The sequence below is a fragment of the Nannobrachium achirus genome (genome assembly GCF_963921795.1).
Source record: "Nannobrachium achirus genome assembly, chromosome: 20".
In the NCBI taxonomy this organism is placed as follows: Eukaryota; Metazoa; Chordata; class Actinopteri; order Myctophiformes; family Myctophidae; genus Nannobrachium; species Nannobrachium achirus.
This window is the reverse complement of record NC_137827.1, coordinates 8,274,670-8,301,832: the sequence shown is the minus strand read 5'-3', so window position 1 is coordinate 8,301,832 and position 27,163 is coordinate 8,274,670. Positions and strand designations below refer to the sequence as shown.

At 43.1% G+C, this 27,163-nt stretch overlaps 1 protein-coding gene across 2 annotated transcripts; it reads left to right on the top strand.

The window, feature by feature from the left end:
* The first annotated feature begins 1,087 nt into the window (after window positions 1-1,087).
* Window positions 1,088-21,371, top strand: LOC308306446 (alcohol dehydrogenase 1-like). Of its 2 annotated transcripts, none has more exons than XM_080751451.1 (11): window positions 1,088-1,139; window positions 2,034-2,121; window positions 5,578-5,679; window positions 7,912-8,053; window positions 8,689-8,776; window positions 9,231-9,303; window positions 10,071-10,217; window positions 10,923-11,183; window positions 12,007-12,139; window positions 18,305-18,443; window positions 20,300-21,371. In XM_080751451.1, exons 2-11 carry the CDS (start codon window positions 2,104-2,106, stop codon window positions 20,331-20,333), a joined length of 1,137 nt encoding a protein of 378 aa, XP_080607577.1. In that variant the 5' UTR covers window positions 1,088-1,139; window positions 2,034-2,103; the 3' UTR covers window positions 20,334-21,371. The 2 variants fall into 2 exon arrangements, with proteins under 2 accessions (XP_080607577.1, XP_080607578.1); XM_080751452.1 differs by having other exon boundaries at window positions 1,134-1,218.
* Window positions 21,372-27,163: the final 5,792 nt, after the last annotated feature.

The window sequence follows — 27,163 nt, the reverse complement described above, 5'->3', positions numbered from 1 at the left end:
ACACACAGACAGAGACTTCTCGCATTTATAGATAGATGATAAATCTATCTGATGATAAAAACAACGAAGAGTTTTGGACATACAAGGTTTCCACCCGACAACGACTATAATATTGAATTATTAAAAAAGTGTTCTAGCCCTTTAAGAGGAACACAATCTAAGCATAGAGGGGGAAATCTCAGAGTATTATGTCACCTCTAGTTATAAATTAATTTCTCAAAGGCTGATCTCTGATATCAAGTTCCTTGAGGTGCTCAGATTGCTCATTCACTGACCAATCTCAAGTGTTTTGCCAATTACTTGGGGGCCCACTTGCAACATCCACACGGCCCACCAGTGGGCCCCAACCAACCCAATGTGACACGTTGTTTGTGAGCTTGTAGATCTGCTGTTGTCAAATAGCCAAGGAATAAAATGAAGCTAAAGTGGATAATATATGTTTTAGAATATTATAATTTATATCTGCAAAGTAACTAAAGTTTTCAAATAGTGGAGTAAAAGTACAATATTTGGATCCGAGATGTAGTGGAGTAGAAGTAAAAGTATTGGAAATTGGAAAATACCTGAAAATTCTACCTAAGTAAATGTACTTTAGTTTACTTTACACCAGAGGTTCTCAAAACCTTTTTAGGACCCCCAAAATAAACATATTTGAACTGGGGACCCCCACCCTGACAAGTACTTGGAATTGCAGGTATTACATTTAATGTGAATCGGTTCCACAGATAAATATATATTGTGAAAATAGCAGATCTACATGCTCACAATGCCTTACAATGTTTGCCTCTTGCTTACTTAATATTTGACAGTTTGGCCAGTTTGGTATTAAAACAAATTTAAGGTCTTGAAAGTCCTTAAATTGTCACTTTATAAATGTGCAGATACCCTGTATACACTTATGTTGGTTTGTTTACCGTTGAGTGAGACTTTTTTTTTTTACGTTAAGCTAATCATCTGGAGACCCCACAAAATAATTTGGGGACCCCACTTGGTGTCCCGACCCCAAGTTTGAGAACCACCACTGGTATTGGTCATAGTTGTAGTCCCTCCTCTGCATGCTCCAGCAGGCTGTATATTAACCTCTGCTGCTGCCTCTGCTCTGCTGTGCTGCTGTGAGCCTGCTGGTCCAACACTCTAACGTAAGCTTAATACTAAATACTTGATATACTTTCTAACTTACTTATATAGTTACGGTATACTTTACCAGGACTCTAAAAGGTAAGCTTAGTACTTAAAACGTAATATACTTTATATACTTACCTATACTTGTATTTGACCAGGATTCTAAAACATAAGCATACTTTAATACTTAATCCATTTAGACCTGAATGCAAATCTTTGTCACTTTTAGATTTGAACCACTTTAACCATTATTTTATGATTTAACTATTAAAAAATAGCAGATATACAAGCTCACCGAGTGCCGCGCTGTGAGCTTTTAGATCTGCTATTTTTTTGAAAAATATTGAACATCTTGTGCGAGTCTTTGAATATCTTTTAGTCCGATTCTATATAATGTCTTCTGAAATCCTTCTTCTAAATCAGTGGTTCTCAAACCTTTTCACGTCAAGGACCCCCAAATTTACATGTATTTGGCCACGGAACCCCCCATCTCAAAATATATTGTTCCAGGGACCACCCAGAAGCAAATATTTGAGTTACAAGGCAGCCTTGGTTGTAAACAATTTTGAGGAATGTACGTCTAGAATATTTGTTCTTTTTCATTGTATTGTATTTTTAAGCACTGTTTACTGTTTGTTTTGAAAATGCTTGACAATTTTGAAAGTGCTTGACAATAAAAAATATTTGAAACTATATTCTACTGTATACTAGTATACTATACTATACTATACTATACTATACTATACTATACTATACTAGAAATATAAAAAAAAAAGAAATCTAGATTTTTCAAATATAGCAGATCTACAAGCTTGCAGCTGTGAGCTTGTATATCTGCTATCTTTCAATAGTTAATCATTGGCCTAAATACTCGATAATATACTTCATAACTTATACTTCTACGTTCCCAGGACTCTGCTGTGCTGCTGTCGTCATCCTGCCTGTCCTCATCTCAACTCTCCTGCTCATCTCTGAGACATCATGGCAACCGCAGGGAAGGTGGGTAAACACTGCTCTCATCAGCGCTGAAACCTTTTAATAAAACCTTTTTCAAAGACCCCCATAACCCTGAGAGAGTACACAATGGAACCAAATGGACCCTTATGGGTCCATTTGGTTCCATTGTGTACCCTCTCAGGGTTACAGGCCTGTATAAGGGTCCATTTAGTTTCTTTTGTAGACATTCTCAGGGTGACAGACCTGTGTAAGGGTCCGTTGGGTTACATTTGTACTCTCAGAGTTACATGCCTCTAAGGGTGAAATTTCCCCCCCTCTACACCAATTCTATTCTCCCAAAAACAGTCATGTGTGCCGTTGTTAGCCTGTAGATCAGAAATTATGGGGGGTTGAGTGGTTAAATGGAATGATCTGTAGAAGGTCTTGACATCAATATTTAATTGAATTGAACTATTGGAAGAAAAAAAAAACGAATGTGTAGTGGGTATTGTGTTAATTTAGCGGTAGTGTGTGACAGTTGTATCTGTTTGCTGTTTATTTGTTTGTGTTGCAACGGTGTTCACAATGCTGACTTGGCCAGGTCACTTTTTGGGAAAATATATTTTAATCTCAATAGGACTTTTAAACCTGGAGAAATGAAGGTGATATACGTTATTGTCATATACGTCACAGGCATATAGGTGCATGTAAAAAAAAGAAAGAAAGATAGAGAAAGGACAAAAACAAAACAAAACAAAGCAGATGATATCAATAGTGTGACAAATTCAATATGAAAGAAAGAAAGAAAGAAAGAAAGAAAGAAAGAACTGTCCAACACTGCTGTGGTGAATAACGGCATGGTTTAAGGCGATGCTTTCGCCACATGCTTTCATGTGACTCAATGACACCCAGATGAAGGCAGATTCAGTTGGCTGCCAACTAAGGGAGGAGGCCATGAGAGCTGCATGCATTGAAGTCACGTAGGCAGCAGGAAATTATGGAAACCGGAGAGTTTGCAACATAACTGAAATTAATCTTGTAACCTTAAAATTCCCTCCGATTCTCAGTCAGACCGCCAGTCAGTAAAAAAGTGTGTGGTCTTTAATGACCTGAACACATTAGACATCAAAGGGGGCTTGAGCCCCTGCCCCTTTTATCCGTCTGTAAAAAGGGCCCTCTCCAGACCATGAATGCAGTTTTTAAAAAGAAGTGAAAGAATTGAAAATGCCCTCTTTCCATGCCATACCTGAAGGCAGCATTCAAGAGAATTGCCAACAGAATTGTCCAACGTTTCCTGAACTTGAATGCACTCACGTTGAAATAATTACCCTCTCTGTGTAGAAATCCATGCCGTTACGCCACATCTCCAGTATTGATTTGATGATTGTGCTTAATTCAGTGTGCTATCACAAACCGAAAATAGCCAACCTCCAAGCTCACAACGTGTCGGGCTGCGACGCGTTTGGAGGTCAGATATTTTTTATATTTCCACCAAAAGGCCCTTTTAGAAATTGTAGCCCCTGCCTCTCTAACATTCTCTGCACGTCCCTGGCCATTGCATTTGACAGAATGTTTGAAAGGCTCCACATTGCTTAAGTTGGCAGAGTGCTGAGCCAAAATACATAACACTGGAAGTTGTGTTGATAAGGGGGGGGAGGGGGGGGAGCAGACATCCAGCAATGAAACGTAGTAAAAATAGCTGATCTAACTTAACCATTTAGGCCTAAGTCCCATTTGAAAATGACCTGGAAAAACTATTACTAAGCCTCTGTAGCAGCTATAGAAACACAATTCTAAGACTATTTGATAGCTTACACCTTTGGGGGGGAAAACAATCAGAAAAATATATATATATATTTTTCAAAGATTACTGTAGTGTACATGTATTGTAATACACTTTAATGTGTACCTGTCCATAATGTACAGGCTCACAGCGTGTCAGAGTGCTTACATTGTTTTATGATCACTACATTGTGATCTCACTTTAATTAGAGTGGTCATTAGTTTTTACAGCCTTGTGCTTGTGTAATGAAATCACATGCACGCGCGCACACACACACACACACACACACACACACACACACACACACACACACACACACACACACACACACACACACACACACACACACACACACACACACACACACACACACACACACACACACACACACACACACAGAGATCAAAGTGTGGTGATAAGATCTGTCCTGGTGTGTGTGTGTGTGTGTGTGTGTGTGTGTGTGTGTGTTAATGAACAAACAAACAGAGGAAATCCCTCTTTATCATGTTTTACTGTACTGCCCTGCACACTGCACGGGACCTTTACCCTGGCCCTTCTGTTGTCCCATCTACAGTAGGAGGTCCTCAGAGTTGAGAGCTTGTAGATCAGCTATTTTCAGCAATTAGGTTTGGTGCAGAGGTAAAAAAGAGCAGACCAAGTTCAGAGTTAGAGGCCAAGTTGACTAAAAACACGAATCCAACATAGACTGATGACAGTGCTGTCAATCTATCAAATCGATTAAAATCTGCATCACATTTAAACAATGTGTAAAGGGGGTCCCTGCTTCATCTCTCTCAGCTAAGGGGTCCTTGGCTTATAATATAGATCAGACAATATAGATCAGACTGACTGAAGTCAATTACATTTTGATAGTTTCATATGGCCTCATAATCAAAGCGTAATTAAAGGATGCGCGCATACCAGGGCAGGAATTTCATGTAGGCCATGGGAGGCCATGAAGGCCGCCGTTGCCCCTCAGTTGGCCTTGTGCCCCTCAAACCAATGGCATGACCACCTGAGGCCACAGTGGCCTTAATGCCCCAGCTCACTGTACCACTTCCTCCCCTGGTCATGAATGTAGACACCAGTGTCTTTTGTTGAGATTCTGAATTCATAACTCCCCCGAGTCCCCATCTTTAAACCAATCATCACTGGACTTTGATTGGTGCAGGGCTTAGCAATGAGCATGGATCAGATCATAACTATTATTTATTTCGCTACTGATAGTCTACATATTAAATCATCCTTAACCCTTAAATTCGATTAATTCTTTCAATGGACTACTAAGATCTTGTTTTATTGTATGGCCTTCCTGCCCTGGCATTTTGCCTTGTGCCCTAAAGAATTTACAACACTAAAGGCCAAGTGGCCTTGCCCCTAAAATTATGAAATCCCAGGCTTGCCACATACACACTCACAAACGCACACACATTTTAATCATGCATGTATCCAATCATGTGTATGTCTACATAAAAAAAAGTACAAACGAAGAATATCCCATTTCAAGGTTTTAAATATAAACTAATCTTTTGAAAATAGTAGATCAACAAGCTCATAATGTGTCACATTGTATATTGTGCTTAAGTGGTTAATTAATGTATGTTCTGTAAAATTCTAAAGTAACTAACATTTTCAAATGATTGTAGTGGAGTAAAAGTACAATATTTGCTAAAGTAAAATGACTTAGTTACTTTACGACACTGCCCTTTGAGCAAGGCATTGTGAATGTGTTTCAGGTCATTAAGTGTCGTGCGGCCGTGGCCTGGGGAGCCAACCAACCTCTGGTCATCGAGGACATCGAGGTGGCCCCTCCCCAGAAGAACGAGATCCGCATCAAGGTACCGCACACACACACGCACGCACGCACGCACGCGCGCACACACACACACACACACACACACACACACACACACACACACACACACACACACACACACACACACACACACACACACACACACACACACACACACACACACACACACACACACACACACACACACACCTGTGTTTGCTGTGGAGGGAGTGGATTCCTGTGTGGGAGTTTTCACATTCCAGATTCAAAGACCTTGTTGTTCACATGCTCATATACTGTACATATACTGTACATATACTGTACATATACTGTACATATACTGTACATATACTGTACATATACTGTACATATGTATAGGCCCAGTACTGTGTATGGACAGTGGCTCTGCCATACTGCGCTAAACAAATGTTCAATCTATAGAATGGACGGTAAATAGGCCTATAATCAAGGGTGTGGAAGTAAACTGTACCTGAATGCCCTCATTATCTCAAAAGCGTCTCTAGCCTGTCTGAGACATTTTGACAAATGGTGGACAGTCAAAGTTTAGACAATCTAAATGGTGTGTTATTCAAAAAGAGAAAAAGGTCAAAAACAAAACAAAACAGATGATATCAATAGTGTGACAGATTCAATATGTATGTGTCACTTATGCAAGAAAGAAAGAAAGAAAGAAAGAAAGAACTGTCCAACACCGCTGTGCTGAATAACGGCATGGTTTACGGCGATGCTCTCACCGACAGTTTTATTGTGACTCAATGACACCCAGATGAAGCCAGATTCAGTTGGCTGACCACAAAGGGAGGAGGCCACGAGAGCATTGAAGTCACGTAGGCAGCAGGAAATTATGGAAACCGGAGAGTTTGCAACATAACTGAAATTAATCTTGTAACCTTAAAATTCCCTCCGATTCTCTGTCTGTTTGTAAGACAGTAAAATGCAGGGTGTGGTCTTTGAGTTTGACAGAATGTTTGGAAAGCTCCACATTGCTTGGCAGAGAAAACAATTTCAGAAGACTAAGACAGGACTAAGACTGAATGGTGTGTTATTCAAAAGACTAAATCAAAAATCTCTGGTCAGTTAGCCTAGGAATAGGATCCCTTCACTTTTCAGGGTTTGTTTGATCCGGTCGGGAGCGGAAACCATTTTACGTCATGCTGTAGTCCTAGACAGACTACACTTTGGCCGTAACTATCAAACCGGATTCAGTTTTAACCCAAAATATTCCCCTGCACTCAAGGACATACTTTTAGGGCCTACCTAATAAACACCTTGATGCGGCGTAGTTTTGCTTTTGGAAAATTTGTTTGGTATATGCATCTTTTAGTCCAACTCGTAGCGACTGGCACGACTACACTAGCCTCGTACCCGCCCCTCTTCCAGAAACCATTTCATTTGTTTCTTGCCGTTTACTAGGCTACGACTACACTAGGCTACTCTAGCATTTTAGTAGGGATTGGGGAAACAAACAGGGGGAACCAAAACAAAGCGACGCCGCTTCTTCTGCTTGTGGTTTCCGCCTATACCGAATCAAACGGCCTGTTGTAAACGAACAGGAGGCTTTCCCCCAAGAAAGCCTGGTGACGCGAGGTTACTGGTCAGTAGGAGTGAGGAGTCGCCGGGAGGGATTTCCCAGCGAGTGCTTACAAACTCCAATACTTCAAGCTGCTTTACGTTTGGCTACTCTAGGTGAGTGGCATATGATGCATACCCTCTAGAGCAGGGGTCTTCAACGTTTTCAGGCCAAGGACCCCTTAGTTGAGAGAGAGAGATGAAGCAGGGACCCCCCCCCAATCTGTTCATAGATTCCATAGTTTCATCGTTTGACAGCACGATCATCAGTGTATTTTGGATTCATGTCAATTTGTGTTTTCAGATATTTAACCACTTGAACTGTCAATATTTAATTAACTTGACCTTTCATGCTGTACTTAGTCTGCTCTTTTTCCCCTCTACACCAAAGCTCTTTGCTGAAAATACCGAACTACAAGCTCACAACGCCTCGCGCTGCGAGGCGTTGTGAGCTTGTAGATCTGCTATTTTTGGCTAAAGTTCTCAGAATATGGACGCTAGGGTTCAAGTGGTTAATATAAAAAAGGCGAAAAAAGTTTCTACAACACAAAGATTTGGAGGACCCCCTGTAGTAACTCTGAGGACCCCCTAGGGGTCCCGGACCCCCTGTTGAAGACCCCTGCTCTATAGCTCACTCACTAACTGTAACATCTGAGGTGGGTTGTCACTGTGGTTGTCATTGCAGATCGTGGCCACCGGGGTGTGTCACACTGACCTGTACCACATGTTTGAAGGGAAGCATGCGGACGGCTTCCCAACGGTCCTGGGTCACGAGGGTGGCGGCATCGTGGAGAGTGTGGGACCGGGCGTCACAGAGTACCAGCCAGGTCAGCCAACGTCCCTCACTTATACTCCCTTACTTACATGACAGCGTTGTGCCAAGAATATCAGAACTATAATCTCTATTATGTCAAGGACATTAAGGGGTTAAAGGACCACTTCACCCATTTTCTTCATATAATTGCTCCTCACGCTCACAACGCATTGTGCGTTGTGAGCTTGGAGGTCGTCTATTTTCAGGACTTGATACCACACTAAACTATATAAAAAAGGCAAAACTGGACATGTGGCATAACGGCATGGATTTCTACAGAGAGGGCAATTCTTTCAACATAAGATGCTGCGTTCAAGTTCAGGAGAGTTTGGACGAGGCAATTCTCTTTAATGCTACCAACATGGAAAGAGGATGCATTTCTTTCACCACAGTAAAAACTGCATTCATGGTCTGGAGTGGACACTTTTACAGACGGATAAAAGGGCAGGGGCTCAAGCCCCCTTTGATGTCTGTGTGTGCATGTGCCTGATTGATAGCGAAACATTGTCATTAAACAGCACATTCTCACACACGTGCAGTCAAAAGGGTGATGGTAACAGGTTAGTGGAGTGGTCACCTCTCTAGGTATTCCAATGTGTTCACAGTGGCTTTAGAGCGTGTTGCTTTAAAGTTGTATGTCCTCTACAGGAGACAAGGTGATTCCTCTGTTCATCGCCCAGTGTCGGGAGTGTCGCTTCTGCAAGAACCCCAAGACCAACCTGTGTGTGGAGGGATGGTGAGAGAGAATACTGCATACATCCACACTGTACATTAGACCTAGCCTCGTACCCGCCCCTCTTCCAGAAACCATTTCATCCTGGAGAACGGAAGTTGGTCGTTTACTAGGCTACATTAGACCAGTGGTTCTCAACCTTTTCAGGCCTTGACCTCAAGAATAATCATATTTCAAGCCCCCCACCCCCACCCCCCACCCCCCACAGTGACAAGCACTAAGAGTTGAGGCATTTACATTTTGTATAGAACACGGTTTAATAGTGAAAATAGACGATCTACATATGCTCACAACGCCTGTGAGCATGTAGATCCGCTATTTGTTGATCACTTCTCGCCTGTCTATGGGAGAAGTGATAACTACCTCCACCTCTGGCCTCCTGTATAGCACTTTTTTTTTTTAATTTATTTTTTATAGTGAGTAAATGTACTTATTAACTTCCCACCACTGTGTGCAGGTCTGATGAGCGTTATGACGTGATGTCAGAGGAGGACAGCAGGTTGAGCTGTAAGGGTCAGAAGCTCTACCAGGTGTGTACACAGTTTAACCCTTAATATTCATGGAACTTTAAAGGTAGGGTAAGTGATTTCAGTTAATTCAAATAATAACAAAATGGGTCTATGTTCTGATAGTACTACTGTAGTTACTATAGAGTGTTTGGTCCATATTTGGACTCCAGCCTTTTCTCCTGTGAGGAGAAAAAAAAGCAGTTTTAGTTGTTCCACCAAAACTGTTGGGTGACGTTTTTTTCCCAATCAGGATAGAGTGGGGCGGAAGGCCCCCGCCTGTCACCCACATGGAAACTGAAACCGAAACTTAGGTGAAATCACTTACCCTACCTTTAAGAGTGTACAAATGGGAACAAATGGTTATTTAAAATGTGCAAGCTAGATCTGCCGTTATTATGAGTAAAATGTTTAATAATAATAATAACTAGAAATACGGTTCCTACGAAACAGTGTGGGCTCGCTCGTGACTATATTCTACAGCGTGCTAACTGTCATGTCAAGCTCAACCAATACTCCAGCTAACACCACTCCCAGATTTTCCGCACCTCATCGGTTAAGGGCCCTGCCTTTGTACTGTCTGCGACGGAACTCGCCATATAAATAATTAAGATAACATACTGGTCTCGCCTTTCAGGCGAGCCCACAACAATAATAGCCGATCTACACACTCACAACGTGTCACATTGCAACGGGTGGTGAGTTTGTAGATCTGCTATTTCCTTTGGAACGCAGGTGACTTTCTTTTGGGTTTTGGACAAACCAGGTGTTGATGTTCTCTTACCTTCCAGTTCATGGGGACCAGTACGTTCTCAGAGTACACAGTGCTCAACCAGCACTCTGTGGCTAAGATCAACCCCGCTGCCCCGCTGGACAAGGTGTGTCTGCTGGGCTGTGGTATCTGTACCGGCTACGGTGCCGCCGTCAACTCTGCCAAGGTAAGGCCTACTGCTGCACCACCTACTGCTCCTCTACCTCTTCTGAGACCCAGACCTGACCCATTTAGACCGGGAGAAACACATTATTACATATTATTACTTTAACTGTTATGTTATGCTTTAGCTATTGAAAAAATAGCAGATAAGCTCACAGCGCGGCACTGATTGCTTTTTTTTTTAACGAGGGGCAAATAAAATATGAAGATAATGTTGAAAATGGCTGACGCGGTCCTTTAGAAGGTGAAGGCTAAAGGGCTGTCCATACTTCGACTGAAACCGAAGATTTCGGTCAAAAGGTCCTTTTCGACATAAAACTATTTCCCTCGCGACTTCTGAAAAGCATTAGACCGAATGAGAGTTCGGAAATTTGTACGTCGGAAAACAACTCCCTTTAGTGTTGATTTTTGACCCAGCTGATATGGTCAAATTTTCAGAAAACCCATAATAAGTTAATGCAAAAATAAATATTTGCTCTAATCAACCCATCTCAGAAAAATAAGAATTTTAGAAATGATTGGAAAGTGGACTTGTTCTTTGCAAGTGTATGTAAAATTTTGATCGCAAATATATACTTTTTATGTCCAGTAATGCTCCCTGCAGGCAGGCAAATGCTCATCTGTACTTAAGTATAAGTATTCAACCAAATCAATCAAAAATCTAAAACAATCTCATAGGCATTTTACTGTCCCCCACTGCCCCCTGCAGGTGGAGGCGGGGTCTACATGTGCAGTGTTTGGCCTGGGGGCCGTGGGTCTAGCGGCCGTCATGGGCTGCAAGGCGGCGGGCGCCAGCAGGATCATCGCCATCGACATCAACCCAGACAAGTTCGAGAAGGCCAAGGTGTTGGGCGCCACCGAGTTCATCAACCCCAAGGACCACAGCAAGCCCATCAGCCAGGTGCTGGCCGACATGACCGGAGGAGGGGTGGACTTCTCTCTGGAGTGTGTGGGCAACGTTGGAGTCATGGTGAGAGAGAGAAAGGGTACAATAGTGCAGTGGTACAAAAGCTTTCAGGCTATGACCCCCCCAAAATAATCATATTTTAACTGGGGACTCCCCTACCCTGACGAGCACTAAGAGTTGAGGCATTACATTTTGTATAACACGGTTCTATTGTGAAAATTGCAGATCTACATGCTCACAACGCCTTGCAACGCGCAATAGCAGATCTACATGCTCACAACGCCTCACGTTGCGAGGCGTTGTGAGCATGTAGATCTGTTATTTTCACAATTTCTGCCTCTAATATTTGAGAATTTGGCCAATGTTTAATTTGTCATTTTAGAGAGATTAAAAGGTCCTTAAATTGTCACTTTAGTAATGTGCAGATACTCTCTATACAGTTAAACTTTATGTTGGTTTGTTTACTGTTGAGTGAGAAAACAATGTTGCACATTAAGTTAATCATCTGGGGACCCCCCCCCCCCCCCCCCCCCCCCAAAATCATTTGGGGACCCCACTGGGGGTTACCTCTATACTAGTTACCCACAGGTAAACAGTATAGAGGCCTGAGGGACTCTGCACAATCATGTAGGGTTTAAAGTGGTTAACTTTATATTGAAGAGATTTGTATTATACTTAGAATTGTGTGCGTACATGTCTTGTGTAGAGGGCTGCATTCTAGTGGCATGTGAAGGTTTGGTCAGTGCTATGGTGGTCACACAAGTGTGTGTGTGTGTGTGTGTGTGTGTGTGTGTGTGTGTGTGTGTGTGTGTGTGTGTGTGTGTGTGTGTGTGTGTGTGTGTGTGTGTGTGTGTGTGTGTGTGTGTGTGTGTGTGTGCGTGTGCAGAGGAGTGCGTTGGAGTCGTGTGTGAAGGGCTGGGGGGTCAGTGTTCTGGTTGGATGGACTGACATGGAGGACTTCGCTGCCAGACCCATCCAGCTCATCGCTGGACGCACCTGGAAAGGCTCCCTGTTTGGAGGTCTGTCAAATCACTGCGACACACTGAACTCTAGAGCACTGCATTCACTGTCTATTTAGGGCCGGGCTACACCGGGGATGTAATTGGCGCGAATTTGCTCCACTCCTTGCGTGGAACAGTGCGCTGCCACTATAATCAATGGAACCCGGCTACACCGAGCAAGTGCTCTTAGCCGGGGAGCCACAGGCCCAAAAGCTCAAAGAATAGGGTTTTACCTGTGACATCATGACATACTTTTTATTTTCGTTTTTCTCTTCAATTGGTCATTAAGGTACACAGAATGAGAGGCCTGCTCTGTCGGAAACATTGCGGAAAAAAAGTTATGGCCATTTATATTCACTGTCCCATCGACTTCACTATACAGGAAAGAAACACACCAAAATAAATATGCTTTAAGTAGCATGTGAGGGGTCAAACTAGGGGTTCTTGATGATTCTGAATCCATTGCAAGCATTTGTTTTGCATGAAAAACATTCTTAGGGCTAGAAAACTAGCCCAAGTGGTGAAAAGTGATGACTCATCACTTTTCACAGGTTTGAGAGGCTGAAATCCAGCCCAAGGAATGTTTTTCAGGCAAAACAAATGCTTTGAAATGGATTCAGAATCACGAAGAACCCCTAGTTTGACCCCTCACATGCTACTTAAAGCATTTTTTTGTGTGTGTTTTTTGAGCGGTGCTAACCGCTCCTATAGACCGCTTAAAAAAAATGATGTCACAAATGATGTCACAAATGATGATGACATGAGTCCGCTAGACCAATGAAACACTTCGATTCTGTTGATCTGTCCATGATGTCATAGTCACATAGGCACCCGATTGGTTAACTCTGATTTAGAACGCGTTTAGGCCGCCTAAATTACGTCATAAAAAATTATTGAGCGGTGCTAACATTGAATTTCAAAATAGTTCATTTGAATTTCTCAATTGTATGAGTCATGTATTATTATCTATACTATATAATACATGAGTCCGCTAGACCAATGAAACACTTCGATTCTGTTGATCTGTCCATGATCATGTCATAGTCACATAGGCACCCGATTGGTTAACTCTGATTTAGAACGCGCTTAGGCCGCCTAAATTACGTCATAAAAAATGATTGAGCGGTGCTAACATTGAATTTCAAAATAGTTCATTTGAATTTCTCAATTGTATGAGTCATGTATTATTATCTATAATACATGAAAACAAACCACACTTTTAGACAGAGCGCTTTAATCACAGGGCCCTGTCTAAAAGTGTGGTTTGTTTTCATGTATTATAGAGATATCCAGCTCAAGACAATTTTGAAATTCAAAGAATATAAATAAACAGCTTATCACAAATGATGATGACATGAGTCCACTAGACCAATGAAACACTTCGATTCTGTTGATCTGTCCATGATGTCATAGTCACATAGGCACCCGATTGGTTAACTCTGATTTAGAACGCGCTTAGGCCGCCTAAATTACGTCATAAAAAATTATTGAGCGGTGCTAACCTTGAATTTCAAAATAGTTCATTTGAATTTCTCAATTGTATGAGTCATGTATTATCTATATATAATACATGAAAACAAACCACACTTTTAGACAGAGCGCTTTAATCACAGGGCCCTGTCTAAAAGTGTGGTTTGTTTTCATGTATTATAGAGATATCCAGCTCAAGACAATTTTGAAATTCAAAGAATATAAATAAACAGCTTATGATTATCATGTAGATCGAAGTACAAGCTTTACCACGCCTAACCAACTCCATATCCTGGACACTTCATGGGAGCGAAAATACAGTAGAACCTCCTTCTCCTCTTTGGATCTGCAACTACTGTTGAATTTTGTACAATCGGTCTCTCATCTTGCCGGCCTTCTGGCTAAACTGGGACAGTGATCATGAAGGTGATACCTATAATAATGTCATGTTTGGCAGATCCTTGCGGATGTCAGCACTGAGTGACAGAGAGAATGTTTGCAAGATGTCTAGAATGTCTAGAACCACTCCACAGCAGATGTGGGAAAGTCTCGACCAAACAAGTCCAGTATTTGTCTGCAACTCTACAGATCCTTTTGTCATTGTGGTTAAAGTAAAGCAATAGAAACTGTGCATGACATTCCAGCTGCTCTTCATGCTCTTTGGTCTTGGGCTTCTCAGCCATCATTTGCAAGAAGACATCAAATATCGTCCCAACAGAAATAACACATGCCAGACTTGTCTTTTCGAATGACTTTGTCTTCAAAGTATCTTAAAGGACCTACACCATGAATTTTCACTTTTTCTATTTTAAAACCTTTTTTTGGTGTCCCACTGGCACCTTCTATCCTCACAAAGTCCTATTTCTGACAAGTGTGTCTTTCTCTGGTTTTGGGAAGACAGAGATGAGAAGCTCTCAGAACAGTGCTGTTCTGAGAATTGACGCGTGTGACGTCACACACGTTTCTGTTTAAAAAAAAAAAAAAAAAAAAAAAAAAAAAAATCAAAAAAAATTTTTTTTCAAAAAAATTTTTTTTTCTTTGGAAAAACCCCACTAGATGCGCCACTGAGCAAACAGAGGCCGTCTTTGGTATTGCAGCTGGAGAGCCTCATTATAGTAGAGCTAGAACAAACAAAGGAATGGTCAGAGTGTTTGTTGAGGGTTAAAACCTGTCTAAGACTCAATTTTGAGCATATATTTATACAAAAAATATAGTTTTAAAAGCATGGTGTAGGCCCTTTAACATGACCTTTCAGGGTCATTAGAATGCACTATCCTCATGTATTCTAATATTTAGGTACCGGTATGTAGACATGGCAAAGTCCAGCTTATGGTCCTTATAGTACCAGTACTCATCCAGACACCACAGCCCCACACAGAACACCTGGAACACAAAGAAGGGGGCGGTGGCTCTCTCCCTGAAGAGCTCCAGGAAATCAGGCACCATCAACAGTTGGGTCTCTCCTTAGGTCCTTAGGTCCCACTTCTCCAGGTATTCTTTGTCTTTCTTCAGGTGATGAATAACACCGGTAGGTTTCCCCCGCAGTCCTTTCCAAAGTTTCCTCTGCCTTCTGGATGCCGAGTCTGAAGTCAGCCACATTTGGACGCAGCTTCCGTCCCCTATGGTAAACAGCCAGTGCAGACTCAAAATCCCTCATGGTGCACAGTGCCTCTGCCTTACAGTACAATCCCTTGTAAAATGTCTTGTCATGTTTAAGAGATGCCTCAGCGTCCCTTAAAGCATTTTCTGGATCCCCCATCCCCCCCAGGAAACATTTAGATCGCTCAGCGAGGCAGTCCTTGTCTTCCACCTTGAGCATTAATCCCATGGAATAGCTTTCTATAGCTTTGATATAGTGCCCCTTTTGGTACAACTGATCTCCCATGGCCAAATAACTTTGAAATGTCGGGAAGAAGGGGATGACCTTTGGTGGGACGACCTTTGGCGCTGGGGCTCCTTCCGTGTCAATCATGGTGGCGGGCATTTCAGCCTTTATGTGGTGCTCGCTGCTCGTGCGATACCAGACAATTGTGATCCGCTTTTGGAGAAATTACCTGTGTTGGTTTGACTGCTGCTTTTATATCCGTTACGCTGACGACAGATCTACCCATGACGTCATCCATTGCTTTGTGGAGTTCAGTTTTGAAGCCTTGATTTCAGCAAATTGGATGTACTGTAGCCTACATGTAGGATGCTGTCATCATGCCATAGGTGACCATATACTGTAGGCCTATTTGTTGTTGTTGGGTGGGAGAGTGGAACTGGGGAAACACATCTTTGCGATCCCCCATCTTCAAGAAACATTTATTTTAGATCATCCGACATAATGTTCAAGTGCCACGTTCCTTTCCCTACAGAGAGAAAGACAGCGAGAGGGACATGGAGAGATCTATTCAATATTCTTCTATGAGTCTCGGTATCTGAATCTATCTCCAGATGTCTCTGTAAATCTGTATACTACTATATTCTTCTGTATATAGCTAATTTATAACTAAATATGACGTCATGCCGTGACGTGACGTATCATGCTCGTTTCCTCGACAACACTGCCCCCGTGAATCCGATAACATGAGGATTCACAACGTATGTTAGAGGTAACGAATGTTTCTTCTTCGCGTCTCCTAGTCCTGTTGCGTGGATCTGATGTGAATTATTCAGTTTGGGACCTTCTAAGTCTATGCTACTTCGCTCTTCCTTGAAGCAGATTATAAGGTTGGGGTGGAGTGGAGCTATGATGGGTCTACTCTATGCTGATGAGATTACATATCTTCAAGACGCTAGAAATATCGTGGTAATGTAGAATTCATCTTTGAGGTCTTGAATGTCATGTTGAACTATGAAGGTTGAGTAAGTACATCACATTTCCATATGCTACGTGAACACATCACATTGTGACTGTAAGTAAGCTATGTAGGTACATTGCGAAGAAAGGGCTTGAAATCAAAGTTCACAGTATATCATTGCGACCGTAGGTCGCATTTACTACCAAAACCTCCACCGGCTGTCCGTCTGTGAGTCAGTGAGTCAGTGAGTGAGTCACACTTTTGCCCTGCTCATATCTCCACAACCGTTGCCCCCATCCATGCCAAATGTTGCACACACACTCCTTACCTGCCAAACTACAACCTCCAAGGACCCCTAGAGCTCCAGGGACCCCCAGGTCCCTGGGGGACCCCCAGGTGTAAATAAATGTCCCTCCGTGAGTGACACGTCACACGTCACACTTTTGCCCTGCTCATATCTCCACAACCGTTGCCCCCATCCATGCCACATTTTGCACACACACTCCTTACCTGGCAAACTACAACCTCCAAGGACCCCTGGTGTAAAAAATGACCACATGTGCAAAAATGACCAAATGACCACCCCAACGGGGCTGCTCACGGGGAATTCCTGGGGACCACCCACTCCTGGTGCTCCAGAACGGATGCAAAAGTGGTGGCGCCCCCAGTGGAGGACCCCCTCCACTGCAGCTCACATAAAATGCCGTAACTCGGGCTAGGAGCGTCCGGGAGAGCCGGGGCCGGTACCTATTCGTCCGCCAAGGCAACGCGGAGACCCCACCCCTCATTTCTCACATGGCCCTCTTCTAGCGCCACCTGCAGGCCGATTTTTAAAACACATTTTTGGACACTGCTCCTACAGTTTTTGCCCTAAAATCACGCAAATCGCTACACAGTATGTCTACACTCATCCCATCAACATGAATCTGTCCCATATAGCGCCACCTTCAGGCCGATTTTTAAAAAACACATTTTTGGACACTGCTCCTACAGATTTTGCCCTAAAATCACGGAAATCACTACACAGCATGTCTACACTCATGTCATCAACATGGATCAGGAAGATTTTGGAAAAAAACATTTTTGCCCTATTTGTGGAGATAAGCGACCATCTCCCGATTAGGGAGTCTTACTGGTACTCCCTAAATATTTCTGCACCGCTCACTTCGCACGGGTGCGATTTCAGGTTCAGATTTCAGATTGTGAATACTAAACTGCTCATGTTGAATTCGGCTAATTCATGGTTAGAACAGTTATTGATCGATCACGGCCATTTGATTGAAGACACACAAAGCATTATTATTATTATTATAGATTATTTAAAGAAAAACAAGGCTTGAAAACTGTCCACAATGTATCTCCCTAAATATATTTGCACCGCTCACTTCGCACGGGTGCGATTTTTTCCAGTATAGAGGGTATGCGCGTGACATCATCATCATACCCGGAAGTTATGCGGGAGCGACAACTGAGTGGCAAAAAAACTACTTTCTGGTCTTGACAGCCCATACATCCAAACAGAAAAGTCCTATCTGATTGCATTAAATGACGTCAAACAATGTTAAACTCAATTTGCAACTCACTTTGCCACTCGATTTGCCACTCGATTTGCCATTCACTTTATGCATGTGCATACCCTCTATAGTGAAGTCAATGGGAAACTTTTTTTCGCAAATGTTTCCGGCAGAGCAGGCCTCTCATTCTGTGTACCTTAATGACCAAATTAATAGGAAAAACTAAAATTTGTCATGACATCACAGGTCTTCTCTCATTTTGGCACAGTGGCTCCCCGGCTATCTATTTTTCTGTGTGTCCGCGGGGGGTGCATAGTCCTCTTACATAGAATTTTGAGTAAAAAAAAATATTTGCATTAACAACTGTATATAGCCAAATAAAAACGTGTGTGTGTGTGTGTGTGCCTGTGTCTCAGGTTTCAAGAGCAAGGACGGTGTACCAGAGATGGTGGAGAAGTACCTGCAGAAGAAGGTGATGATAGACGAGTTCATCACCCACAACATGGACCTGGACAAGATCAACGACGCCATCGAACTGATGAAGCACGGACGATGGTAGGGAAAACACTCTCCTGTGCTCCGTCACACACGCACATGATAGCAATCCTTGTGAGCTCTCTGTAACCCCAAAACCCCCAAAAGTGCATTGAGTTCAATGGACCTTTTATGTAAAGATTTCTGTAACTGCAAAACCCCCAAAAGTCCATTATGTCCCGACCCGAAGACCCGAATTAATTTCTACTGGCCAAAAAAAATAAATAAAAAAAAATGGTGTTGTAGGATTCCTAATCACAGGAAAATGTAATTTAAAAAAGATAATAATGTTTTTGTAAAGTTTTATAGCCATAAATCATAAATCATGCTCTAATTTGATTTTTGGGGATATTTTTCACAATATTAACATATGCACGTGTTCTAGACATTCTAATGATCACGAAAAAAAATATTACAGGCATTTTACTTATGTTTTAGTGAGGAATAGCTTCAGTTAAAAAGTGAGATGTTGTTCGTCCTGACGCTGGAATTTCAACTTCTCTGGGAGGTGTGAATGTCAGCCTCTGTGGGGGGTATTTATATACAAATATTGTGTAATACTAAACAATAGGATTTAATGGTGATGTTAATGTGAAAAAAACAGGAAAACTAATTATAACATTTTTTAAAAAATGATTAAAAAAATGTTGCCAAAAAGCAACGCTGGGCCTTGCAGGGATAATGTCAAATCAGACAGGATTGGTCAAGCTTCACATGACATCACAACATGAAATATAAATGGTAAGGCGGAATGAATCGGTACCTTCTAGACGCCTGCAGTACCATTGCGGCTCAAGAATCCACCGCTCCTGAAATGACATGTCTGGTACTGGGAGTCTGGTGCAAAGCACAGGTCCTGGACCTGGTGAGAGCAGGAGTGGACCTGGTGAGACATACAGTAGGAGGGGCCCGAGGACATGAGTCAATCCACAGAGCCTGGTCCTTAATTCCAAGCATTGCCTCTCCCAGTCTCGGCAGAGTAGTTCCGGAGCGGCGGAGTGAGAGGCCCCGTCTTTCCCTAATGGGACTGATCGTGGGTAGCTACTGGGACGTAAGTCGGGACTTGATCATCAACCCCGGCTGAGTCACTGGGCTGCATCACTGCGGATACGTCCAAGGTGCATCCATGCAATGTTTCTTTTTTTTTCGTTATAGTGTGAACCCAGAAATTGCACGTTTTCAAATGGCACACTTGAAATGTGTGCGACTCGCGTCAGTGCAACCACAATTCCAATTTCCCCAAGTTATTACTATTACTATTAATATGATTATATTTCATTGTATTTTAACTCTCAAATACCTGGAACGTGCCCGAGTCGCGTTAGATTCTAACCACTTTAACCATCATTTTATGGTTTAACTTTAGAAAAATAGCAGATATACAAGCTCACAGCGCGGCACCGAGTGCCGCGCTGCGAGCTTGTAGATCTGCTATTTTTGAAAAATCGTGAAAATGAGTGCAAGTCTTTGAATATATTTAACCCGATCTTTGACCCGACTTCAAAATCCTTCTTCTACATCATGCTGTTCTCAAACCTTTTCATGTCAAGGACCCCCAAAATTACAGGTATTTGGCCGCGGACCCCCATCTCAAAATATGTTGTTCCAGGGACCACCCAGAAGCAAATATTAAAGTTACAAATGTTAGCTTTTGAGTGGATATATTCAAAGACTTGCAAAAAAAAACATGATTTTTCAAAAATAGCAGATCTACAAGCTCGCAGCGCGGCACTCGGTGCCGTGCTGTGAGCTTATATATCTGCTATTTTTCAATAGTTAAAGCAGTCAATAATCGTAGGCCTAAATGGGTTAAGGAGGTGAAGTTCTGCAGTGTTGCGGTGAACTAATATTTCATTTTTGTTTGTTTTTGTTCACAGCATCCGGTGTATCGTGAGCGTCTCTCCCCAGTGAGACGGAGGCGGTCCCGTTCATCCTGCCGGGAGACAGAAGCCCACCCTGCACGCCTAGCCAAGCGTTAGCTAACAGCTAGCCAAACATTAGCTCCCACCGCTGCCTTTGTTCTCATCACTCCCCTCTCTGCTTCCACACACCGTCTCGCTTTTGATACTTTAAGTAGTCACTCCACCACACACGCTCATTAAAGTGAATATCGGTTCATTATTTACTTGAAATAGAAATGGTTGCAATTTGCAAATGAAGTTGTCACAGGCCTACGGTTAACATTCCTTTCAGTAACACCTCAGGTAGATCCATTATCATTGAGGAAGTAATGATATGGAATGCTGGTCCTAGTGCATTAGGATATTTTGGAACGCAACAATTTGTCAAATCTCTGTACCTACGTACAGTAGGTCTACCGGCCGTCTATAATCCCCGTATAGGCCTTTGATTATTTGATTAGTTAGTCAGTCCGCTTTCCACACAGCATCGTTCCCGAGTAGGCCGGTATCCAACAGATCTAGTTAATTTTAACATAAAAATAAATATATTTCCAGTTTTCCGGTGCCTACGTCATTTGGGCATGAGTGTCGGGGGCAGAAGAATGTAATAGTGTGCATTAATGTGGCATGGTTATGGTGACAAATATACCTGTGAAAGAACAACTTAGGGTTAATTGAACAAGTTGCACAGTATGACTTTAGCATAATTGAACTGTTATTCAGTTTAATGAGTGTTGGCATTGTTGACATTTCTTGTAGGTTTGTTTCAAGTCTTTCTAAGGATGACAAGTAGGACATTATCTCAACACAAATGTTTAGGTCAGTTTATTTCAAACATGTGGTGAAGTCAGTTGAAACTTTACGTTTTCTCCTTTTCTGTTTAATTTCAAAGGCAGTTATTTTGGTCAAGCGTCAACAATACTAAAAACATTGATGTTGTGTTTACTAAAATCATGATTATTGATACATGCAGCATTGACACCATCATGAGAACAAGATGGAACTTGCTTTGCTTTGAAATAAAACTTTTGTTACAGCCTCGATAAGTGACTTCAAATGTTCTTTCTGATTCATGGGTTTGGTCAACATGATCCTTTGTCTTTTATACATTTACCTGCATGCAGTGGTGGAAGAAGTCCAGATGTTCTATTTTTTTTTCCACAACAGGCAATCTTGTCCTTTTCTCCAACCCCAAGTAGGTCAGGAGTGGCTTATTGTCGGTATCAGTCGGTAACACGCGGGAGTCTGTCCCCGGTACAATGCGCTAGACCCCTGGGAGATGGACTGCTGAGGTGGAGCGCCACACCTACCATCAGCTCCCAGTACTTGCCAAGCCGTGCTACTCATACGCTGAGTTGGCGGTGCCCGGAAACGAACCCATGACCTTGCGGTACAAAGGCGAGAGCTCTACCGACTGAGCTACCCGGGCAACCCCACTGGCTTCAAACAGGAGTGATTGGTTATATTGTTAATACGCTTATTTATCTCACTGGAAAATACTGACAGTATTCCATCCACACTGTAATATTAACAGCACGCAGCCATTGTTGTTGTTAAAATCAGTTCAGTTCAGTTCAGAGTTTATTTGTCACATATTTTACAATAGTGAAATGTCATAGACGACTCCTCAAAGCATATGCCACAAAAACAAAACAAGACAGACATAGAAAACAGTAATAATGTCGGGGTTATTGCACAAAACAAATAAGGTGTTCAAAAGTGCCTTAAAAAACAAACAAACAAAAGCAAAGTGTCTTTAGTCAGTGCCATTTAGGTATCTTATGGCTTGAGGAAAGAAACTCCTCTTGAGTCTCTGTTTTTGCCATAAGTGACTGGTACCTCCTCCCCCCCCTCCCTGAGCTGATGAGATAGAATAGTCCGTGGTTGGGGTGACTGGGGTCTCGTAGTATTTTCACTGTTCTAGACTTGCACCGCCTTGTATAGATGGTATCGAGGCCACAGAGCTCCGCCCCTATAGTGTGCTCAGCTGAACGCACTACTCTCCGCAGCGCGCTGCGGTCCTGTACGGTGGTGTTACCGTACCAGGCGGTGATGTTCCCAGTCACTAAATTTTCAATGGTGGATGTGTAAAAGCTCTTCAGGACGCTTTGAGAGGATCGGAATCTCTTCAGCCGCCTCAGATGGTATAGTCTTTGTTGAGCTTTCTTCACCACAGTGTCCAGGTGGGTGGACCATGTCAGATCCTCGTCAATCTGGACACCGAGGTATTTAAATGACTTCACCCTCTCCACGGGGGTCCCGTCGATGATAAGAGGGGTGTAGTTCCGCACCTGCTTCCTCCCGAAGTCCACCAGCAGCTCCTTGGTCTTACCGACATTAAGGTGGAGATTGTCTCTCTGACACCTCTGTGTCACACGCCTCACCTCGTCCAGATAGGCCGTCTCGTCGTTGTTGTGGACCAGGCCTATCACAACGGCGTCGTCGGCAAACTTGATGATGGTGTTGGAGTCTGCGGTGGCTACACAGTCGTGCGTGTACAAGGAGTACAGTAACGGTGACAGGACGCAGCCCTGGGGGGCCCCTGTGTTGAGGGTGAGGGAAAATGAAGTGTGCCGGCCCACCTTCACCACCTGAGGTCTTCCCGTCAAGAAGTCCAGGATCCACCTGCAGAGGGCATCTCCCATCCCCAGGCTCCTGAGCTTAGTGACGAGGGTGTGGGGGAGGATCGTATTAAAAGCTGAACTATAGTCAATGAACAGCAGTCTTGCATAGTTCAACACTTTCCCCTTGCTATTCTCCAGGTGGGAAAGGACAGTGTGTAATAAGTGAGCAATAGCATCCTCAGTGGATCTAAAAATGCAGATCTTTGAACACACGTTTGAAACCACATCTGTGCAGCTACTCTTGTAAACGAATAAAGGTGGTGACCTGTGCGAAACAAGACCGTGGATTGACCAGAGTCCAGTGGCGGAGATACGCGGTGGCTTTTGGTGCTTAAGCACCACTAGTTTCCGGACTAGCACCGGTAGTTTTCGGGGCTAGCAAAATCGGGAGAGACGGTCAGACGGAGAGAAGTGTGATACCCAAGTGCAGTACTACTCCTAAACAACGGCAGTTCTCTCTCTCTCTGTTTCTCAATGTCTCTCTCTCTCTCTCTCTCTCTCTCTCACCCTCATCACTCTCTCTCCCATGCACGTTTGGTTGCACAAAAACACACGGGTTAAGCTACACCTTTTTCCTGTTAATAATAACCTGCGTGAAATAAGCTGCATTGGGAGGTAAGCGGGAGACACTTTATTGTGAAAGTAAGACAGGAAACGATAGTTGTTGCTGGGTTGGCCCTAGTTGTCGGTTTGTTATGTTGTCGCTAAACTCTGTGAGCTGCATTGGTTTGGAATACGAGCGCGCAGTTTAAGTTATACATGATGAATGGACACCAAAACAAAGTTGTATTATCAGAACAGTTTAGCCTACACATTAATTTGCGAACGGGGGCGCTGGGGGGAGAGAGAAGACAGCAGTCCATTTCAGCGTCATCTTGCAATGCGCACTGTTAACCCATGGCCCATGGGAATTATGGAAGGCACGCAGGACAACTAACAACCCATATAAAACAAACATTATACACTCGATTGAAGTTCTTTATGAGGAGATGTTATGGAAACTGTACAAGATCACCACCAAAGCCTTTACAACTTTCCCAAAGTTGCATAACAGAGATGCATGGACACACTATCGTGACCACTCGACCATACAGTGAGTACAAATCTAATAAAAAAATCTCTATTAAATCTAATTCTTCTGGATGGTGGTGAGTACACTTGACTGCTGCTGCAGCTTGCCTATGCCTAACTCTTTTCTTGATGGCTAGATCCGCGTCTGCCAGAGTCATTAATGTATGACACAATATCTAAAAATGGGTTTTCGAGCAAGAAAGGCTAAGTGCATTAACAATATTATATAACCAATCGCTCCGATTTGATGCCGTGGTCGGGTAGGGCGAAAGGACAAGATTGCCTGTTATGAAAAAAACTAAAAACTAAAGGTAAAAAGGTAAAATAACCTTCTAGGGAGAAGTTCTCCTTTAAAAGGGGGACCTGGGAACACTGGCCAGGTGCAACCCTCAATGCAGCACCTGTGGAAAGACAGTCAGACAGACAGATAGCATGGCAACAATGGTAATAAAAAAGGTAAATCAAAGAACGAGATTCCTGGGTAGAATGTCTGCTTTTATCAACAAGAGTGCCCTCAGGGCCTCAGGACTCTTGCGATGGCCCTCATTCAGTCCCTCCATGACTACGCCTGCACCTCCTGGTACTCAAACACCACAATGTCATAAAGACTAAACTCCAAACGTCCCAAAACAAACTGATTCGACTACTTCTTAACCTGGGACCCATGACCCACGTTTCTCCCACACACTTTGCTAGCCTAGGGTGCAGGGACGTGCTGGCCATTGGGAAAAGCGGGACAACTCCCAAACGGCCGGTTCATTCCCGGCACGGTCCAGGCCGGCCATTAGGAAAAAATTTTACTGTCTACACAAAAGTAAAAATTTAACCGTTTGCACAAAAGTAGTGAAAACAGCCGATCTACAAGCACACAACGCCTCGCGGTGCGAGGCGTTGTGTGCTTGTAGATCGGCTGTTTTCACTAGTTTAAATCATTTTTTTAAATGAGTGCCAATGAGGGCCTCTCCAATTCTTTTTCCCGGGCTGAATCAGGGGCCCAGCACGTCCCTGCTAGGGTGGCTCAATGCAGACGACAGGATTAAGCAACTAAAAATGGGATTGACTTTCAAAATAGTAAATGCAAATCTGCCCTCAACGCCCACAGTACCTGTATATCTGACCAAACACCTTCAGAAAGTTAGCGACACCCGCAACTACAACACCAGAGGAAGTGCACACAACGACCTGATAATATAGACGTATGGCAGAAATATGGGTAAATTTTCCTTCTACAGTAGGCTACTGCCACTCAGGTGCGGAACTCATCCTTGACTGTTTCCCTCACTGGGCCCCTTCAAGGCTGCCCTGAAAATCCACCTATCAGTCCAAATAAATGATTCAATCAATCAATCAAAACAGACAGACAGACAGACAGACAGACAGACAGACAGACAGACAGACAGACAGACAGACAGACAGACAGACAGACAGACTGAGGCCAAAGGGGCTGTGAGTGTGACAATGCTTTTTTTTTTATCAAACCTCTGACTCTGTGTGAGCAATAGTGAAACTATAGAGCTAAGCACAGGATGTGTGTGTGGGGAGGGGGGGTGGTGTGGGTGGCACGGTGAGGGGGGGGTGGTGTTATGGTGGGACTTGTTTCTCATGAACACTAATGTGCAACATTATTATTATTATCAGACCCTTCCTCACCCAGGAGGCAGCCCAGCTCCTCATTCAGACATCTGTCATATCAAAGCTTGACTATTGTAACTCTCTCCTCACTGGTCTCCCGGCATGTGCACTTAAACCTCTCCAACTGATCCAAAATGCCGCGGCACGACTGGTCTTCAACCAGCCTAAGTTCTCACATGTCTCTCCCCTTCTCCGCAGCCTCCACTGGCTCCCGGTTGCGGCCCGCACTGAATACAAAACACTGATGCTGACCTTCAAAGCAGCCAAAGGTATGGCTCCTCCATACCTCCAGAAGCTGATCAACCCCTACACCCCCACCCGGTCACTTAGATCAGCCAACACAGGGATGCTGACAGAACCCTCGCTCAAAACTCCAGGGCAAAAATCCACTCGTCCGAGACAGTTTGCCCTCCTGGCCCCCAAGTTGTGGAATAAACTCCCTGTCGCACTTAGAACAACGGACTCACTCGCTAGCTTTCGCCGTGGACTGAAGACTCACCTTTTCAGACTCCACCTAAACCCTTAGCACTACAGAAAAATAATCAATGAATACATGAAGCTAGTTAGCATTTGTTTTTGTTTTTTAGGTTTTTTCAGAACTTTGATTATATTGTGTTTTTTCTAGATAGATATCCATTTGCATTTGTTATATTGTTGATGATGTACTGACATATTATCTTGTTTATTATTGTAATGTTATCTGCTTATTGTAAGTCGCTTTGGATTAAAAGCGTCTGCTAAATGCCTAAACTGTAAACTGTAAACTGTAACATTGTTTTAAATACCAATAAAATGGCAAATTAAACATTGGCCAAATTGTCAGATATTAGAAGCAGAAATTGTGAAAATAGCCGATCTACATGCTCACATCAAGGCATTTTGAGCATGTAGATCTACTATTTTCACAATAGTGTTGTACAAAATGTAATGCCTCAACTCTTAGTGCTCGTCAGGATGGGGGTCCCCAGTTCAAATATGATTATTGTGGGGGTCACGGCCTGAAAAGGTTGAGAACCAATAGTTTTGCACCCTGTCTGTCTGTAGGTCTGTGATCAGCTAACCACTGCATCGTTGGCGTGATCCACAGTGAAACTGACCACACACTCCCTGGAGGCCAGAGCAGAACCTCTGACCCAAATGTTTCACATCGTCCTGTTACAGCGCCACCAGGAGGCCGATTTTTGTTGAACAAATGTTTATATATTACTCCTACAGATTTTATCCAATCATCACGCAAATCGGTACACACGTGTGATTAATATTCAATCCTGATTGGCTAAGATTTGTACACTTTTTCTAGATTCACCTTTTTTAAGCTTCAGGACAGATGATTCTAAAATTCTACCATACGCTGCCACCTGTTCTCTATTCTGTGTGTGTGTGTGTGTGTGTGTGTGTGTGTGTGTGTGTGTGTGTGTGTGTGTGTGTGTGTGTGTGTGTGTGCACACTTGATGTGACCTAGTGCATGTGACCTACATAGCCTATATTACTTGTGTTTCTATGCTCCTGTGGT

Coding starts and splice junctions, on each gene's coding strand:
- LOC308306446 (XM_080751451.1), top strand. Junction 8,054..8,688: donor CGTCACAGAGTACCAGCCAG/GTCAGCCAACGT, acceptor TGTCCTCTACAG/GAGACAAGGTGATTCCTCTG. Junction 8,777..9,230: donor AACCTGTGTGTGGAGGGATG/GTGAGAGAGAAT, acceptor CACTGTGTGCAG/GTCTGATGAGCGTTATGACG.